This window comes from Poecile atricapillus, chromosome 2 (genome assembly GCF_030490865.1).
Source record: "Poecile atricapillus isolate bPoeAtr1 chromosome 2, bPoeAtr1.hap1, whole genome shotgun sequence".
Taxonomy (NCBI): Eukaryota; Metazoa; Chordata; class Aves; order Passeriformes; family Paridae; genus Poecile; species Poecile atricapillus.
The window spans coordinates 154,207,666-154,226,063 of NC_081250.1; the positions used below are offsets into that span (position 1 = coordinate 154,207,666).

Below are 18,398 nucleotides of genomic sequence, written 5' to 3' on the forward strand. Positions count from 1 at the left end.
CACAGGGAGGCTGTCCCTCTTCCCAGCCAGCCCACACCATCCCTGGGCAGGTCCCCAAGGACCGTCACTGGGGATGGTGGGGCAGGATCCCCTGTGCAGGTCAGGGATGCGCGTAGAGTTGGGGGCAGTGGAACAAACCCCTCAGGCAGCGTCGGAGCAGGACCCCGCACCCCTGGAGCTGTGGAGGTGGGATCCCCATCGCCTGGGCCGGCTCTTCCACCCCGTGCCGTGTCCTGCCGTGTTCTTCTCTGTGCCCGGCTCCCAGCCTTAGTGCCGGGGCTTCCCTTGTGTCCTTCCCCTGCTCATCCTGCCCCATGCTGTGTGTGGCTCCCTAACCCGGCTCTGCTCCTTAACTCCTACCTGTTGTAGGGAGTGTGTGGGGGACTCTGTGCCTCCCCTGCCGCCCGTCCCCCTGCCTCAGACCACCCTCAGTCCCCCACTGCCCTCCTGGGTGTCTGACCACGCTGTTCTCTCTCCCACCCCAGATGCAGGTGGCCCAGCAGGCTCAGCTCCGTCAGGAGACGCAGCTCCTGCAGCAGAGCTTCCTGACGGAGAAAGATGCCCTGCTGCAGAAGGAGAAGTTCATTGAGGAGGAGAAATCAAAGCTGGAGAAGCTCTTTAAGGATGAGGTGAACAAAGCCCAGAACCTGAAGGCAGAGCAGGAGCGGCAGCAGCAGGAGATGGAGCAGGAGAAGCAGCAGTTGAAAGCTATGTTAGATGAAGCTAAGAAGCATCAGAAGGAAGCTGAGGAAAACGTCAGGCACAAGCAGGAGGAGCTACAGCAGCTGGAGAGGCAGCGACAGCAGCAGGAGAAACTTCTGGAAGAAGAGAACAAGAAGCTGAGGGAGAGGCTCGAGCAGATGCAGGAGGAGTACAAGGCTGCCCTGGCCCAGCGACGGGAGATCATGATCCAGACAGATGACCTGCCTGAGGAGGTGGTTACCACAACGCAGCTGCTGGACATCAAGGCTGTGCCCAATGGCCGGGATGCAATGGATGGCTTAGCCCAGAATGGGGAGCCGGAGTTCGCCTTCGACGGCATCCGGCAGAAGGTGTCGGCAGAGAAGCTGGCTGATGCTGGCATTCTGAGCAGGGAGAGCTTAGACAAGTTGGCGAAGGGAGTTGTGAGCGTGGGCGAGCTCTCTCAGAGGGAGGATGTCAAGAAGTACCTGCAGGGCAAGAGCAGCATTGCTGGTTTGCTGATCAAACCCTCCAACCAGAAGATGAGCATCTACGAAGCCATGAAGAAGAAGCTGCTGAGCCCAGGCACAGCACTGGTGCTCCTGGAGGCACAGGCTGCTTCTGGCTTCATCATTGACCCCGTGCGGAACGCGAGGCTCTCGGTGAACGAGGCGGTGCGGGAGGGAGTGATCGGGCCAGAGCTGCACAACAAGATGCTGTCGGCCGAGCGGGCCGTCACCGGCTATAAGGATCCCTACACAGGTGACAAGATCTCCCTGTTCCAGGCCATGCAGAAGGATCTCATTGTCAGGGATCACGGCATCCGCCTGCTCGAGGCCCAGATCGCCACCGGCGGCATCATCGATCCTGTCAACAGCCACCGCCTGCCCGTGGAAGCCGCCTACAAGCGCGGCTACTTCGATGAGGAGATGAATCAGGTCCTGTCTGACCCCACTGACGACACCAAGGGCTTCTTCGACCCCAACACTCAGGAGAACCTCACCTACCTGCAGCTGATGGAGCGGTGCGTGACTGACCCGGACACAGGGCTCTGCCTCCTGCCACTCACCGACCAAGCAGCCAAAGCTGGAGAGCTGGTCTACACTGACAAGGAAGCCAAGGATGTCTTCAAGAAGGCCACAGTGACAGCGCCGTTTGGCAAGTTCCAAGGGAAGACGATGACCATCTGGGAGCTCATCAACTCTGAATACTTCACCGAGGACCAAAGGCGGGACCTGATCCAGCAGTACAGGACCGGCAAGATCACAGTGGAGAAGATCATCAAGATCGTCATCACGGTTGTGGAGGAAAGTGAGAAGAAGAGCCAGATGTGCTTTGAGGGCCTGCGGGGCCCCGTGCCCGCTGCCGAGCTGCTCGAGAGCAAGATCATCAACAAGGACCTCTACAACCAGCTGCACCAGGGCAAGAAGTCCATAAAGGATGTGGCAGAGATGGAGTCCGTACGGCAATACCTGAAGGGCACGGATGCCATCGCTGGTGTCCTGGTGGAGTCTACGGGCCAGAAGCTCACCTTCTACGAGGCCCTGAAGAGGAACTTGCTGAGGCCAGAAGTTGCCCTGTCCCTGCTGGAGGCACAAGCTGCCACCGGCTACATCATCGACCCTGTGGGTAACAAGCTCTTCTCCGTGGACGAGGCGGTGAAGGCTGAGGTGGTGGGGCCAGAGTTCCACGAGAAGCTGCTGTCGGCAGAGAAGGCAGTGACTGGCTACAAGGATCCCTACACAGGTCAGACGGTTTCCCTCTACCAAGCGCTCCAGAAGGGCCTCATCCCCAGCGACGCTGGGCTCCGGCTGCTGGACGTCCAGCTTGCCACCGGTGGCATCATCGACCCCGTCAACAGCCACCGGCTCCCGCTTGAGGTCGCCTACAAGCGCGGCTACTTTGACTCGGAGATAAACAAGGCTCTGGCCGAGCTCCGAGACGATGCCAAGGCTTTCTACTGTCCCAACACCCAGGAACACCTCACCTACGCCCAGCTGCAGAAGAGCTGCCACCGCGACAAGCAGACCGGCCTGTGTCTGCTGCCCCTGTCCGACAAGGCGATCCAGTCGCAGCAGGAGGAGGTCTACACCGACAGCCAGGCCAAGGAGTGCTTCGACAAAGCAACCATAGAGGTCCCGGTGGGCAGCATGAAGGGCCAGACAATGACCATCTGGGAGCTGATCCACTCTGAATACTTCACAGAGGAGCACAGGCGGGAGCTGCTCCGCCAGTACAAGACTGGCAAAGTGACAATCGAGAAGATCATCAAGATCGTGATCACCATCATCGAGGAGGCAGAGACCAAAAAGCAGGAGAAACTGACGTTCAGCGGTCTGCGTGCACCGGTGCCAGCCAGCGAGCTGCTGGAGTCCCGCATCATCAGCAAAACCCAGTACGAGCAGCTGAAGGAAGGCAAGAAATCAGTGAAGGACCTCTCTGAGACAGATGCGGTGAGGAGATTCCTGCAGGGCAGTGACTGCATTGCCGGTGTCTATGTGGAAGCCACCAAGGAGAAGCTGAACATCTATGAGGCCATGAAGAGGAACCTGCTGAGGCCCAGCACTGCCGTGGTCCTCCTGGAGGCCCAGGCAGCCACTGGGTTCTTGATTGACCCTGTGAAGAACCGTAAGCTGTACGTCAACGAGGCGGTGAAGGCTGGCATCGTCGGGCCTGAGCTGCACGAGAAGCTGCTGTCGGCTGAGAAGGCGGTCACGGGGTACAAGGATCCCTACTCAGGTGATACCATCTCCCTGTTCCAGGCCATGAAGAAAGGGCTTATTGTCAAGGAGCACGGCATCCGCCTGCTGGAGGCCCAGATCGCCACGGGCGGCATCATCGACCCCGTGCACAGCCACCGCCTGCCCGTGGAGGTGGCCTACAAGCGTGGCTACTTCGACGAGGAGATGAACCGGACCCTCTCCGACCCCACCGATGACACCAAGGGCTTCTTCGACCCCAACACTCAGGAGAACCTCACCTACGTGCAGCTGAAGGAGAGGTGCATCGAGGACCCCGAGACGGGGCTGTACCTGCTGCCTCTGCGGGAGCCTGAGAAGCCAAAAGTGGTGGAAACCACTCACATGTACACAGAAGCGGAGACACGGAAGGTGTTTGAGGAGACACAGGTGGACATCCCTGTGGGCAGCCGGGCAGGCTCCTCCATGTCGCTGTGGGAGATCATGCACTCGGACCTGCTGCCTGAGGAGCAGCGTAAACATCTCATGGAGGAGTTCCAGTCGGGCCGCGTGTCCAAGGAGCGCATGATCATCATTATCATCGAGATCATCGAGAAGACTGAGATCATCCGGCAGCAGAACCTCACATCCTATGACTACGTCCGGCGCCGCATCACGGCCGAGGACCTCTACGAGGCCAAGATTATCTCACAGGACATCTACAACCTGCTGAAACAGGGCTCCAAAACCTTCCGGGAGCTCCTGGACGTGGAGACTGTCTGGAAGTACCTTTACGGGTCGGGCTGCGTGGCTGGCATCTACATCCCCTCCTCCAAGCAGACACTCAGTGTCTACCAGGCACTGAAGAAGGGGCTGATTAACCCCGAAGTGGCCCGCTCCCTCCTGGAGGCCCAGGCAGCCACCGGCTTCATTATTGACCCCACAAAGAATGAAATGCTGACTGTGGATGAGGCAGTGAGGAAGGGTGTGGTGGGGCCAGAGATCCACGACCGGCTCCTGTCTGCAGAGAGGGCTGTGACCGGCTACAGAGACCCATACAGCGAACAGAAGATTTCCCTCTTCCAGGCCATGAAGAAAGATCTCATTCCCAGCGAAGAGGCCCTCAAGCTCCTGGACGCCCAGATCGCCACCGGTGGCGTAATTGACCCGCACTTGGGCTTCCACCTGCCCCTGGAGGTGGCCTACCAGCGGGGCTTCATCAACAGGGAGACGTATGACATGCTGTCGGAGCCCAGCGAGGTGCGCAGCTACGTGGACCCCTCCACAGATGAGAAGCTGAGCTATACCCAGCTGCTGAAGCGGTGCCGGAAGGACGAGAGCTCCAGGCTCCTCCTGCTCCCGCTCTGCGACACACGGAAGCTCACCTTCCGGGGGCTGCGGAAACAGATCACCGTGGAGGAGCTGGTCCTCTCGCAGGTGATGGATGAAGCCACAGCCCAGCGCCTCCAGGAGGGTCTCACCTCTGTTGAGGAGGTCTCTAAGAACCTGAAGAAGTTCCTGGAGGGCACCAGCTGCATCGCTGGCGTCTTTGTGGACTCCACAAAGGAGCGTCTGTCCATCTACCAGGCCATGAAGAAGGGGATCATCCGGCCCGGCACTGCCTTCGAGCTCCTGGAGGCGCAGGCAGCCACGGGCTACGTGATTGACCCCATCAAGGGCCTCAAGCTGACAGTGGAGGAAGCTGTGCGCATGGGCATCGTGGGCCCCGAGTTCAAGGACAAGCTGCTCTCTGCCGAGAGGGCCGTCACCGGCTACCGGGACCCCTACACCGGAAAGCTCATCTCCCTCTTCCAGGCTATGAAGAAGGGTCTGATCCTGAAGGACCACGGGATCCGCTTGCTGGAGGCACAGATCGCCACGGGAGGCATCATTGACCCTGAGGAGAGCCACCGCCTGCCCGTGGAGGTGGCCTACAAGCGGGGCCTCTTTGATGAGGAGATGAACGAGATCCTGCTGGACCCCAGTGACGACACCAAGGGCTTCTTCGACCCCAACACAGAGGAGAACCTCACCTACCTGCAGCTGATGGAGCGGTGCATCACAGACCCAGAGACTGGCCTCTGCCTCCTGCCTCTGAAGGAGAAGAAGCGGGAGAGGAAGACCTCCTCCAAGTCCTCCGTCCGCAAGCGCCGGGTGGTGATCGTTGACCCGGAGACGGGCAAGGAGATGTCCGTGTACGAAGCTTATCGCAAGGGCCTCATAGACCACCAGACTTACCTGGAGCTGTCAGAGCAGGAGTGCGAGTGGGAGGAGATCACCACCTCCTCCTCCGATGGCGTGGTGAAGTCAATGATCATCGACAGGCGCTCGGGCCGCCAGTATGACATCGATGATGCCATTGGCAAGGGTCTGATTGACCAGTCAGCCCTGGACCAGTACCGCTCGGGCACCCTCTCCATCACCGAGTTTGCTGACATGCTCTCTGGCAACATGGGTGGCTTCCGGTCACGGTCGTCCTCAGTTGGATCCTCCTCCTCCTACACCGTCAGCCCCGCCCTGTCACGGACCCAGATCTCCATGTGGACTGACCCAACCGAAGAGACTGGGCCAGTGGCAGGCATCCTGGACACGGACACTCTGGAGAAGGTGTCCATCACCGAGGCGATGCGCCGCAACCTGGTGGACAACATCACAGGGCAGCGGCTGCTGGAAGCCCAGGCCTGCACCGGGGGCATCATCGACCCCAACACTGGTGACAAATGCACCGTCGCTGACGCGGTCACCAAGGGCCTGGTGGACAAGATCATGGTGGACCGCATCAACCTGGCGCAGAAGGCCTTCTACGGCTTTGAGGACCCGCGGACCAAGACGAAGATGTCGGCGGCGCAGGCACTGAAGAAGGGCTGGCTGTACTACGAGGCCGGGCAGCGGTTCCTGGAGGTGCAGTACTTGACAGGGGGCCTGATCGAGCCCGATGCCCCGGGCCGCGTCTCCCTGGACGAGGCGCTGCAGAAGGGCACCATTGACGCAAGGACTGCCCAGAAGCTGCGGGATGTCAACACCTATTCCAAGTACCTCACCTGCCCCAAGACCAAGCTCAAGATCTCCTACAAGGACGCCATGGACCGGAGCATGATCGAGGACGGGACCGGCCTGCGGCTGCTGGAGGCCTCCTCCCAGTCCAGCAAGGGCTACTACAGTCCCTACAACATCAGCAGCGCCGGCTCCACCTCCGGCTCGCGCTCGGGCTCTCGCACCGGCTCCCGCTCAGGCTCCCGGCGCGGCAGTTTCGACGCCACCGGCTCCGGCTTCTCCATGACCTTCTCTTCCTCCTCCTACTCCTCCTCGAGTTTCGGGCGCAGATACGCGGGGGGCACCCAGGGCGCCGTGGAGGTGGCTGCCCTTGCCCTCGCCCTGGCCCCATCCAGAAGCTGCGGGTGGGAGGCGAGCAGGGAGTGCTCCGGGGCGTGTGGGCCCCTGCTCCACGTGGCCTGAGACCTGCCAGCCCCCCGAGGCGCTGCCTCCACCCGCTCCGCATGTGGCAACGCTGCTGGCTAATCACTAGTATTTTTTTTTTAATTTTGAACCTCCACTCTTCTCCCAAAGCAGTGCCTCAAGTTTAACCAAAAAAGACAAGACTAATAAATTAATATATGAGAATGTGCTGACAGTGTTTGTATATTAAGAGACAAGAGACAACACACACTACCCTCCCCACCCTGTGCCCCAGGAGCCGGACACCGTTCCTGCTCCTGGCTGCGCCAATCCCGCCGCTGCTCGCACACGGCGCAGCCGAGCCGGACACCAGGAAAACAGTTCCCTGTTTGGATCTAACCACTTAGCACTCTTTTGTAATTAACCTGCCGGCTTCAGCCCCTGCACCCCAAAGGAGGAGACTGCCTTGGCCCCGCGGTGCACCCCACTGCAGCTGATGTGCCAGAGGAGGACGTTGCAGGCTCCTCGGCACTGGACAGCCAGACACACCACACCAGCCCTGAAGCTGCTGCCTGGACCCCTTCCACATGTCCTCACTGCAGCGAGGAGGGGGCTCTGCACCCCAGCCCCCGAGCTGCCCCATCTCCCTGCCTCGGCCTCCCGGCACGTCCCCACCACCACGCCGCGGAACCGGTGCCCCAACCGTAAGTGCCGCGCTGGCGCTGCCCGGTGCTTGCGCGCCACGCGGGGGGACCTGCCTCCGCTCGCCGCTTCGCCCGCCGAGGGGCTTCGCTGCGTGCCTGCCTCCGCCAGCCCACCCGCTCACCCGGGACGCGCCTGCCGCGGTCTGTCTGTCTGTCTCTCCGTGTATCTGGGAAGTGCTTCTGCTCGAGGTTGATTTCCTCACACTCACGTGGCTCCATCACCTGTTGGCAGGTGTCTGCCAGAGCCCGTGCCCCAGCCTGGGTCTGCGCAGCTCCTGCACGCAGACCCCCCCAGAGCCGTGGGGGTTTTCCTGGCCCTCACAAAGGCTATGAGGGCCGTGGGACTCCTGCAGCACAGGGTGGGCCACGGGGTGCTGTAGCAGCCTGACACACATTCTTGTTAGAAATAGGCAGATTTCTGTAAAACCGGCCTCCTTCTCCTCCTTCGCGGTAATTCCACGGCCCTGGCTCCCCCTGTGCCGGCGCTAACGCGCTCTCTCTCTGGCAGACGTCTTTTTCCAGTCCCAACAAAGACCTCCCAGTGCCGCTGGGCGAGCTCCTGAGCTGGGTCTCCGACATCAGCAGGTCGTGGATGGGCTCGAGGGAGGCCCTGGAGGCGGCAGCTGCTCGGCCGTGCTCACCAGCACAGGTAACACCGCCCTCCCCGCTCTGTCCCGGTCCCACAGAAGGTGCGCGGCACCGGCGGCCGGGCTCGGTGCCTTCATTTCATGGATTGTTCTCATCCCATCTTTTCTGTTCGCTTTGTTGTAGTGTGGCTGGATGTCCATACCACCTCCCCTCATCGCCGCCGTGGAGCCCGTCCCCCGCCCTGAGGCCGGTGGGACCGCGCCTGAGGACACAGGGACGTTCTCCCTCACCCTTTGCACTTGCCAGAGTCCCCGGCCAGAGACTGGGGCCACAGTGCCCGAGCAGCCAATGGCCCGAGAAACACCCACAGGGCCACCACAGGGCCCCCACTCGCCCCACACAGTCCCTCCTCCCCAGGGATGGCCTCGTGGTGTGGTGTCGGGCTCACTGCGGATCTCCAAAACATCTCCTCCTTCCCACCTGCTCTCATCTGCCTCCTGTAAATCCAGTCATGTTACCCTCCGCCTCTGGTGTCATTATTGCTCTCATTACCCCGTTTGGCTTTGCATGAGGTGCCTCTGCGCGCAGCTCCAGGACAGTCCCCGCTCCCGGGGCCCCCCGCACCCCGACCATCACTCACCGGGCCGGGGGGGCTCCATCGATTTCCCAATCACATCTCCTTTTGGGGACAAAACACTAAACTTGTACATACCACGAAGTGTCTGTAAAAGAGCAGTGTGGACCCAGGGCTCCCCTGCAAGGGCAGTAAAGGAGAATCCTCTGAAACCAGCCGGCAGCTCTGCGTGATCTGTTCACCCCCTGGCCTTGCCACCGTGGCCGTGGGCTCCCATTGCCTCCTGCAGCTTCGTGCCGTGGGCTGCCGCAGGTGGTGGTGAAGTGTGCTGGGGTGCCAGGGCCTGACCAACACCTGCTGCAGGTGCTGCACCTGAGCGCTGGGCCTGGGGGTACCCGTGGTGCTGCCAGGGACAGAGCAGGGCCACAGGGTTGTCCCCAGAGCTGCCCCATGCTGGCAGCACAGCTGACACTGCTGGGAGTCAATGTGGGTGCAGCACGGGGCCAGTGGACCCCTGGTTTTGGGGAGTGGGTGCTGCTGCTGCTGTGGGGGCTTCTGAGCATCGAGGACAGACTTGTCCCTTCATCAGTGGGGCTCTGGACTGGGCAGGGGCACTGTCCTCCATGGTCCTGTTCCCATGTGTGCTGCTGCCACTGCTGGCCTGGGGCCGTGCCGGCCGCTGCCGTGGCCACTGCCCCGTGTGGGCTGAGCCGTGGCCACTGCCCGGTGTGGGCTGAGCCATGGCCACTGCCCGGTGTGGGATGCACCATGGACACTGCCCGGTGTGGGCTGAGCCGTGGCCACTGCCCGGTGTGGGCTGAGCCATGGGCACTGCCCGGTGTGGGCTGAGCCATGGGCACTGCCCGGTGTGGGCTGAGCCGTGGCCACTGCCCGGTGTGGGCTGAGCCGTGGGCACTGCCTGGTGTGGGCTGCACTGCCCAGTGTGGGCTGAGCCATGGGCACTGCCCAGTGTGGGCTGAGCCATGGGCACTGCCCAGTGTGGGCTGCACTGCCCAGTGTGGGCTGCACCGTGGGCTCTCCCTCTCTGGGCAGCCAGGGGCTGTTGTGGGTGGATGGCAGCAGTCGCTGAGGGGCTGAGAGGGGTTCAGGATGGGTTCAGGGGGTCAGCCTGGCACCCACTGCTACGGCATTCAGAAGGGAAGGCCTGGCAAACCTGGAGACATCAGTGCAGCCACTGGCACAGGAGGCTCAAGGGGTGTGTCCAGCGCAGTGAGACTGGTACCCCTGCACAGCCAGGACTCCCTGAGCAGAAAGGTCCCAGCAGTGCTGCGAGCCCCAGGCGCTGTGCCAGGAGCAACAGAGCTGCCAGGACCTTGCGGGACCCCGGCAACGTCCAGGGGCTGGTGGGGTCTCAAGCGTGCCGGGACCAGCCAAGCATGTCAGCAGCCCCGGGTGGGGCAGCCGGGCTGGCCGGGACAGATGGCGGTGCCTGGGTAGGACGTTAATTGCATTGTCCATCAGCAATTAACCGCAGCGTCCGTCTGTCCCCACCAGCAGTGGGATGTGGCCGTTAGGCGCAGCCGGGCCAGGGGGACCCAGGGGGGGTTGCAGGCTGCTGCAGCCATTGGGGGGCTCAGGAGAGGTCCCAGAAGAGCAAGATGCTCCCCCAGGTGATGCAAGATGCTCCCCCAGGTGACACAAGCTGCTTGGGGCCCCGCCCCACCTCACTGGCCCCCCAGACATTTCCTTGTGTCCCCCAGATGTTCCCTGTTCCCCCAGATACTCCTTGCTTACCCTCCAGCTTCCTGACTCCTCCCCCAGCCCCAGTAACCTCTCCTAAAGTTCACAGGGCCACCAAGAGCCCTCTGACCCATGACCCGGTCCCTTGTCATGGGCTGGTAGCCCCTCACACCCCCTCCCCAACACTGGTGGGGTCCAGCTCTGTTTCCTGGTGAGAAACGCCCCTGTTCCCAGGCCCAGCCACAGAACTCACATCCATGTGCCAGGGGGGATCCTATTCCCCACTCTCCTTCGACCCTGGGACCCTGCCTGGTGTGCCCGAGGCCCTGGCATCCCCCCGCGGTGCCTGGCAAAGGGGTGAAAGAGGGTGGGCAGGGGGATGCCCTGAGGCCCAGGCTGACTGCTCCTGGCGTGAGCCGGCCTCTTCCCGCAGTGTCCCTTGTCCACGGACACTCTTCATCATCTTGTGTTGCTCCACGTCACCCTCCTGCCCCACTGATACCCCCCGTCCTTCAGCACCGTGAGGGACCGGGCCAGGCTCATTACCACGCAGAACTCCATGATTTCCCCATTTTCATGCCCTGCATGTCATGCTGCCCTGCTGCTGCGGAGGCTGGAGCTAACCCTCCCCACCCCCGCGGGTTCACCCACCCCTCAGCTTTTCGGGATCCCACACGAGGCACCGAGAGCCGAGCGCCCTGGCGGGGTGAGCGGCAGCACCGCCCCGTCCTGGCTGTGCTCCGTGGCGTGGGACCCGTGGCCGCTGTGCCAGGCGTGGCTCGGTCCTGCTGGCACGGAGCGGCCGCCAGCTCCCTGTGCCCACCGCCCCGGGCGCTGCTGGCTCGGCCCCCGCCGCGCCGGGAACGCTCTGTACCGCTGCTCCACAAAGACCGGCCGGCCTCTCCCACGCCCCCCCCTCGCTGGGGAGCCCAACCTCCTCACGGCCAGGGACCCCGAGACCCCCCCGGCCCTGCCGCTGAGGCTCGGAGCCCGGCCAAGGGCGGCTGTGCCGAGTAAAGCGCCGCGGTCCCTGCCCGGCCGGAGCGGTGAATCCCCCCGGGGGCTGCGGGGCTGCGAGCGGGGATGGAGCTGCCCCAGAGCTGCAGCCTCCACCTCCTGCCGGCCACCAGCAGCCCCCGGAGCTCAGGGCCAGGCGGTGGCGGTGCTGCCGTGCGGGGACCCTCAGCCTCCCTGAGCGGCGGCACCGCGGGGCTGCTGTCGGGCAGCTCCAGGGCTCTTTGCTCCGGCTGTCACATCCCCGGGGCAGCCCGCGGTGGCCGGTGTCCCAGCCGCTCCCCCGGGTGTGCCGGAGCAGGCGGCGGCCCTGGGACCCGCACAGAGCTTGTGCTGCACCCAGCGCGTCCCAGCACCCGTCTGGGCTTCGCTGCTCCTCCTGCTCTCGGGTCTCTTGGCACGTCCCGGCTGGAGCAGCCGCGCTGGCACCGTGTGTGGGACAGGCTGACAGCGGTCATCGGAGCTCCATCCCCTGCCCCAGCCCCACAGCCCAGGCTGAGCTTGAGCTGAGTTTGAGCTGAGTTTGAGCTGAGTTTGAGCTGAGTTTGAGCTGGAAGAGCGTTTCCCAGTGCAGGGAAACCGTCTGCCCACCCGCAGTATCTTCCTCCACCTGCCTGGTTCCCTGTGCCCAACCTCTGGCAGCAGGGTGACACTGCAGTCCTGCCCTGGGGTGAGGGCTCGCCGTGGGGCACAGGGCCAGGGACCACTGGTGTGGGGCACGAGGGCTGTGGGACCACCTGTGACCACACCGGAGCTGCCACAACCCCGCTAGCCTCGGTGGCCACAGCTGTGCCATCCTGGACACTGGCCTGGCCCTGGGCAGGAGGAAGCAAGGCGCTGCTGGTGGCTTTTCCAGCTGGTGGGTGGCCCTGGTGGCAGTGCTGGGGCAGGTGGCCACGCTGAGGGTGGGGCCCTGCTGATGGCATCGTGAGCACACGTCCTCAGGTGCCTCTGACGGGACTGAGCCCTGCTGGCACTCCAAACACAAGGAACTGCTGCGGCACCTGCACCCAGCACCTGCCTGGTGCCTCTTCCCCTCATCCAGGGAATTCACAGCTGCTCCTGGTGGGGCTCCTGACCAGACCCTGGCTGAGGTTCCTTCTGCAGCAGACATACCCCAGGCACTCCCCGGTGCTGCAGCTCCTGCTCGGCTGCTTTATGTCACCTTCCCCGGGTCCATCATGGCAGCAGTGCCTCGTCATTCCTGCACCACGGGGCTTTTATCTCCTGTTTATCCAGCCCACGTTCCCTGGCTCTTTCCCCTGCTACAATATCTTGGAGATGTGCTCGTGTCTTTAGGTCTTGGGCCCGTCATCAGCTTTGTGGCATCACTGTGGCAGTGCCCATTTCCCTCACAGGATGCACAGTGCTGTTTCCCCCTCCTTGAGCTCAGCCAGGTGACCTGGCTTAATTAATCACCAGGCTTAGCGACCAGTTAATTGCAGGGCTCCCGGGCTGTGGGAGCAGGATCACCCTCAGCCTTTGGGTGCAGGTTTGGTGTGATCCCTCCTGCCAGTCCCGCTCTCCACTGGGGCACCAGGTAACTGCTGCTGCTTGTTCGTGTCCCGTGTCCAGGGCATTGCTGGTTTGTAGATCCTGGTGTTTCCCTGGCATCTTCTCCCATGTGCTGAGGCGAAGTGGCTGCTCTTGCAGCACCTGGGGAGGATCTGGCCTGAGACACCACTGCTCCATGCCACTGCAGGGGGTTTTCCATGGGTCAGTTTGCCGTTGGTCATTTTTTGCTGGGGGTCAGTTTGCCACGGCTTGGTTTGGGCTCAGCCGGGGGCTGGAGCGTGGCTCTGCAGTGCACAGAGCGGGTCTAGGGACACCAGGGACCGAGAGGCAGCAGGGTGAGATCTGGGAGAAATCCCAGCTGAAAAAGGCTGAGAAACTGGGGTGTCCCACAGGAATGCAGAGGAGCTGGAGCCAAGCCAAAAGCCGCAGGTCCTGGTGATGGCCGGAGCCCGGGACAGATGTGGGGGATCCTGGCCAGGGGAGCTCTGTCCCTGGGGAGCCACAGCAACACTCCAAACCTCCTACACCGGAATGCCAGGGGCAAGGCTGTCCCCTGCCCCTGTGGCAGGCGCGGTGTCCCGTTCCCACCGTCCCTCTGCTCTACTTGCAGATGCCCCGCGCTGCAGGAGACCCTGGGCTCACCGGGGACAGCGTGGAGGGGTCGCCATGGGACAGGGAGGAGATGGAGAGGTACGGGCACCGCCAGACGCGCCGTGTGGGGAGCGGCGGGGGTGCCTGGCACCGTCATGGGGGAGCTGGTGAACCCTACACGGTTCAGGGGTCTGGGCCAGCTCTGGGGTGGGGAGGGTGAGGGTTGGCTGTGGGAGGGAACGAGTACAGCATGAGCACAGCCATGAGCGCAGGTGTTAACACAGGTGTGAGCACAGGTGTGGCTGTGACCCGCTCGGTGCAGGTGGGCAGCAAGGCTGGAGCTCAGGGGGGGACAGAAGCCGTGTCCCCCACAGCCTGGTGTGTCTCTGCTCTCTCCCCAGAGCCCGTCTGCGGTCAGAGCAGAGACTGGAGGTGCAAGAGCAGCTGCTTGCCCTGCGGCACTGGCTGGACGCCGTAGAGAAGCGGCTGCTGGCGCTGCCAGAGCCCGGCACGGCCCTGCAGGTAACGCGTGGCCCTGGCTTGTGACTGAGCCGTGCAGAGCCGGGCAGGACCAGCCCACGCCTGCACCGAGGCTGGTGAGGGCTTGGTCCTCGGAAGGGAGGAAGGAATCCGGCCACAGCTGTCTGGGAGACCCTTCAGCACAGCCCTGCGACCATCGGGTGTCAGGTGCGCTGCCTGCGGCTGCTGCTCCCCAGCCCGACAGCGCTGCTGGCTCGGAGCCCCGCGGAACTCGTGGGGTCACTGCCTCGGAGCCCTGCTGACCACAGGGCCACCGCCCACACCAGCTGCGGCCACAGCTCATGGCACTGCTGCCTGGGCACGGAGAGAGCGGCCAAACAACTGGGGTGTGCGGCTGTGCCAGGGGTGTACAGCAGTGCCAGGGGTGTGCGGCTGTGCCAGGGGTGTGCAGCTGTGCCAGGGGTGTACAGCTGGGCACAGGGGTGTGCGGCTGTGCCAGGGGTGTGCGGCTGTGCCAGGGGTGTACAGCTGGGCACAGGGGTGTGCGGCTGTGCCAGGGGTGTGCGGCTGTGTGAGGGGTGTGCGGCTGTGCCAGGGGTGTGCGGCAGTGCCAGGGGTGTGCGGCTGTGCCAGGGGTGTGCGGCTGTGCCAGGGGTGTGCGGGTGTGCCAGGGGTGTGCGGGTGTGCCAGGGGTGTACAGCTGTGCCAGGGGTGTGCGGCTGTGTGAGGGGTGTACAGCTGTGCCAGGGGTGTGCGGGCTGTGCCAGGAGTGTGCGGGCTGTGCCAGGGGTGTGCGGCTGTGCCAGGGGTGTGCGGCTGTTCCAGGGGTGTGCAGCTGTGCCAGGGGTGTGCAGCTGTGCCAGGGGTGTGCAGCTGTTCCAGGGGTGTGCGGCTGTGCCAGGGGTGTACAGCTGGGCACAGGGGATGTACAGCCCAGCACACGGGGTGTAGAGCCCGGCACACGAGGTGTACAGAGGGCACAGGGGGTGTTTGGCTGTGCATGGGGGTGTACAGCCGGGCACACGGGGTGTACAGAGGGCACACAGGGTGTCCAGCCGGGCACAGGGGGTGTACAGCCCATCACCCGGGGTGTACAGCCCATCACCCGGGGTGTACAGCCGGGCACAGGGGGTGTTAGGCTGTACATGGGGTGTCCAGCCCATCACACAGGGTGTGCCCGTGCCAGGCCAGGACGGATGTGTGCCCACGCCCTGGCTGTGCAGCCCTGTGCTGCTGTGCCCCCCGGCCAGGCGCGGAGCCGCAGCGGGAGCGGTGCAGTGGGGGCTGCCGGCAGCCCCCTCCCCGCCGCCCCGTGCGCAGCCCCTCGCCGGCTCCTTTTGTTCGAGGCCTGGCCGGCACACGGGCTCCCTCGGCACACATGACGGCACAAACTGAATGGGCCATTCATCCCGGCCCCGGCACAGACAAAGCCGAGGCCGCACAGAAACCCACCCGGCTCCCGGGATCTGAGGCTGTGGATTCCAGCCGACCGCTCCCGCCCGGTGCCCCGCGCCGGGCTCCCCTGCCCGGGGCGCCCGTGCCACCCCGAGCCCGGTACCTGGGGCTGCGGAGCGTGCCGGGCGAGCTGCCGGCGGGCGCGGGGGACCGAGGTGGCGAGTGGCTCTGATCAAAGAGCTGGATCCTCACCCCCCTGGCCCAGCTTCTGCCTGGCAGGTCCCGGCTGGGCTCCGTGGGTGCTGTGGGGTGCCTGGAGTGCCACGGGGCTCAGAGCCGTGCTGGGTGCCGAGCACTCGGTGCCAGCAGTGGAAAGCTCCAGAGGCGTGTGGGGAGGAGGATGCAGAGCTGCTGCAGGACGGTGTGGAGCCACCGAGGCCCTGGCAGATGCTAATTCCCGGCAGCGTCTCTGGCAGCAGACAAAGCCCCCGGCCCCGCCGCCCGCCGCTCCCAGGAGACCCCAGGGAGCCCCATCCATCAGCGTGGCCGACGCGCCTGCAGCGGCCCCCCGGCTCCCGGGGCCCAGCAAGGGGCACCCACGCGGCTCTGTGGGGCAGGACCCCCGTCCTGGGGGGCTCTCAGTGGCTGGGGGGCCGCGGTAGAATCAGGTGGGGATGGGGCTCACACCACAGGCAGGAGCAGCCCCCGGCTGGGCACCTCCGGCTGCCCCCTGTTCCCTCCAGCACCCAGGGCGGCAGCGAGGGGGGTCTGGAGACCCAGGCCCGCAGCACCCTGGCTCTCAGGGTGGGCTTCAATTCAGCATCTTAACAGCCCGGTCTGGACCCCCCAGCCCAGCCCTGCTCCACTCAGCCCCCCCGGGCCCCTGGCTGAGGGGCCCCCGCACCCAAAGGGCCCCCGGGAACGGCGCCAAGCCCCTCAGTGACCACAGCATCCACTGCCTGGGGGGCCAGAGCCAGGGCGGGGGTGCAAGCCCCGAGCTGGAGGGGCTGTGGGGCTGTGACACCGTGGGGCTGTGACACCGTGGGGCGGTGACACCGTGGGGCTGTGACACCGTGGGGCTGTGACACTGAGGGGCTGTGACACCGTGGGGCGATGACACCGTGGGGCTGTGACACCGTGGGGCTGTGACACTGAGGGGCTGTGACACCGTGGGGCGATGACACCGTGGGGCGGTGACACCGTGGGGCGGTGACACCGTGGGGCTGTGACACCGTGGGGCGGTGACACCGTGGGGCTGTGCTGTCCTGGGGCTGTGACACCGTGGGGCTGTGACACCGTGGGGCTGTGACACTGTAGGGCTGTGACACCGTGGGGCTGTGACACCGTGGGGCGGTGACACCGTGGGGCTGTGCTGTCCTGGGGCTCACTGTAAGGCAGCACAGCCCGGGCTGGTACCAGTGCAGGTGCCAGTGTGGTTGCCGGTGCTGGTGTCGGTGCAGGTGCAGGTGCAGCAGCAGGTGCCGGTGGGAGTACGGAGCAGGTGTCGGTGCCGGTGTCGGTGCCGGTGCCGGTGGCAGTGCGGGGCGCGGGCTGTCGCCCCCCCGGGCGGCGCGGGGCGGGCGGTGGGCCGGCGCCGCCCCTCCCCCGCGGGATGGCTGCGGGGCCCCGGGGGTTTCCCCGGTAACGGCGGCGATCGGCTCCCGGAGGGTTAACGGGGGCGGCGGTGTGTCCGGGGTCAGACCAGCCGATCCGGGCCGGTGCCGGTGCCAGGGTCTCCGCCCGGTGCCCCCCGCGCTCCCCCCGCGCCGCGGGCGCGGCGCACAAAGGCGGCGGGGCCGGGGCGGCGGTAACGGGGACCGAGTCTCCCCCCGCTGCCTCCGCCCCGCTCCCCCGCACAGGCCGGGCCCCCCCGGAACGGTAACGGCGGCGGCGGCGCCCCCGGGCCGGCCCCATGGACGCCCGAAGTCGCCGAGGGGTGAGTGCGGGGCGGGGGCTCCGCGCGGGGCCGGGCGGGGTCCGCGTCCCGCAGCCCCCCCCGGGGCGGGTGGTGCGGTTCGGGGTCTCCCCGGGTCACCCACCCACCGGTTCGGGGTCTCCCCGGGTCACCCACCCAGCCGTGCAGCCCCGCGGGACCCCGGCAGGCGGGGGGGCGCGGTGGGGCGGTTCGCGTGTGGGGACCCTCCGTGGGTGCGTGTGCGGGGACGCGCACGGGGCGCGCTCCCGCCGCTCCCTGGGGGCTCGGGGTACGGAACCCACGGCAGGGGCACGGCCGCGGTGGGTGCGGGTGGATGCCCCACGCGTGTGCGGGGCTGCTACGGGCGCGTTTCATGTCCCGGCTGATACAGGCGTGGGGGTCGTGTCGCTGACCCTCCCCCGAGCAGGGTGCGAGGGTGGGCTCTGCCTGTGGCGGGGGTGTGTGCGTGTTTGGGATCGAGTGTGTGGCGTGTGCGTGTGCGGGGTGCGTGTGCGTGTTTGCACACGTGTGTTTGTGTGTACACACGTGCGCAGGGGCGTGTGCCCGGGGCCGTGCCGGAGGCCCGGGGGTGAGGCCGTGGCCGGGGGTAGCAGCACTGCGGCTGCGGCGGGGGGGGCTGCCGGGGGAGGGTCCTGCCGGGTCACGCCGGGATTTATGGCTGCGGCAGGGCTTGCAGGCTGGGGAGGCCACCTGCCCGTCCCCTGCTCGCCCCCCGCTTGGCGCCCCCGCCGCCCCCAGCCCCCCGTCCCCCCGGGCAGATGCTCCTCTCTCCCGGCTCCCCGTTAATCCAACGGCACAAGGCGGTGCCGGGCGGGAGCATCTGCCTCTCCCCAGTGCCTGGCGCTGCCGCCACTGCCGCGTCTTCTGCCCAGACGCGTGGGACAGGCACCCGGGCACTGCCGGGGGGTCCCTCGGGGTCCCCTCCCTCCGCCAGCCCCCGGTGACAGCCAGTGTCCCTTCTCCCTGTCCCGGTACCCTGGGTCTTGGCAGTCCTTTGCTGGGGGGCCGGGACCCCCAGCGCCCGAGTGCGAGGTCAGGGTTAGGATCAGCGCAGTGAGGAGTGAGGGCCCACCCGAGCCCCGGTAACGCGCATCCCCTGCCTCATTGCAGGCCGGGATTTGAGGCGGGGGCCCGGCGCCCGCGCC

At 65.4% G+C, this 18,398-nt stretch overlaps 2 protein-coding genes across 2 annotated transcripts in view; both read left to right on the forward strand.

Moving 5' to 3' along the window:
- PLEC (plectin) overlaps positions 1-6,984 on the forward strand; it is an 86,135-nt gene extending 79,151 nt beyond the window's left edge. The window contains 1 exon segment of the mRNA XM_058832298.1: positions 486-6,984. Coding sequence (XP_058688281.1) covers positions 486-6,815 — 6,330 coding nt within the window. The 3' untranslated portion in view covers positions 6,816-6,984.
- A 141-nt stretch (positions 6,985-7,125) lies between these two features.
- Positions 7,126-8,854, forward strand: LOC131575573 (uncharacterized). The gene is made up of 3 exons (XM_058831171.1): positions 7,126-7,459; positions 7,968-8,108; positions 8,231-8,854. The coding sequence occupies exons 1-3, from the start codon at positions 7,343-7,345 to the stop codon at positions 8,852-8,854; spliced, it is 882 nt and encodes a 293-aa protein (XP_058687154.1). The 5' UTR covers positions 7,126-7,342.
- The last annotated feature ends 9,544 nt before the right edge of the window (positions 8,855-18,398 follow it).

Coding starts and splice junctions, on each gene's coding strand:
- LOC131575573 (XM_058831171.1), top strand. CDS start 7,343: ATGTCCTCACTGCAGCGAGGAGGGGGCTCTGCACCCCAGCCCCCGAGC. Junction 7,460..7,967: donor GCGGAACCGGTGCCCCAACC/GTAAGTGCCGCG, acceptor TCTCTCTGGCAG/ACGTCTTTTTCCAGTCCCAA. Junction 8,109..8,230: donor GGCCGTGCTCACCAGCACAG/GTAACACCGCCC, acceptor GCTTTGTTGTAG/TGTGGCTGGATGTCCATACC.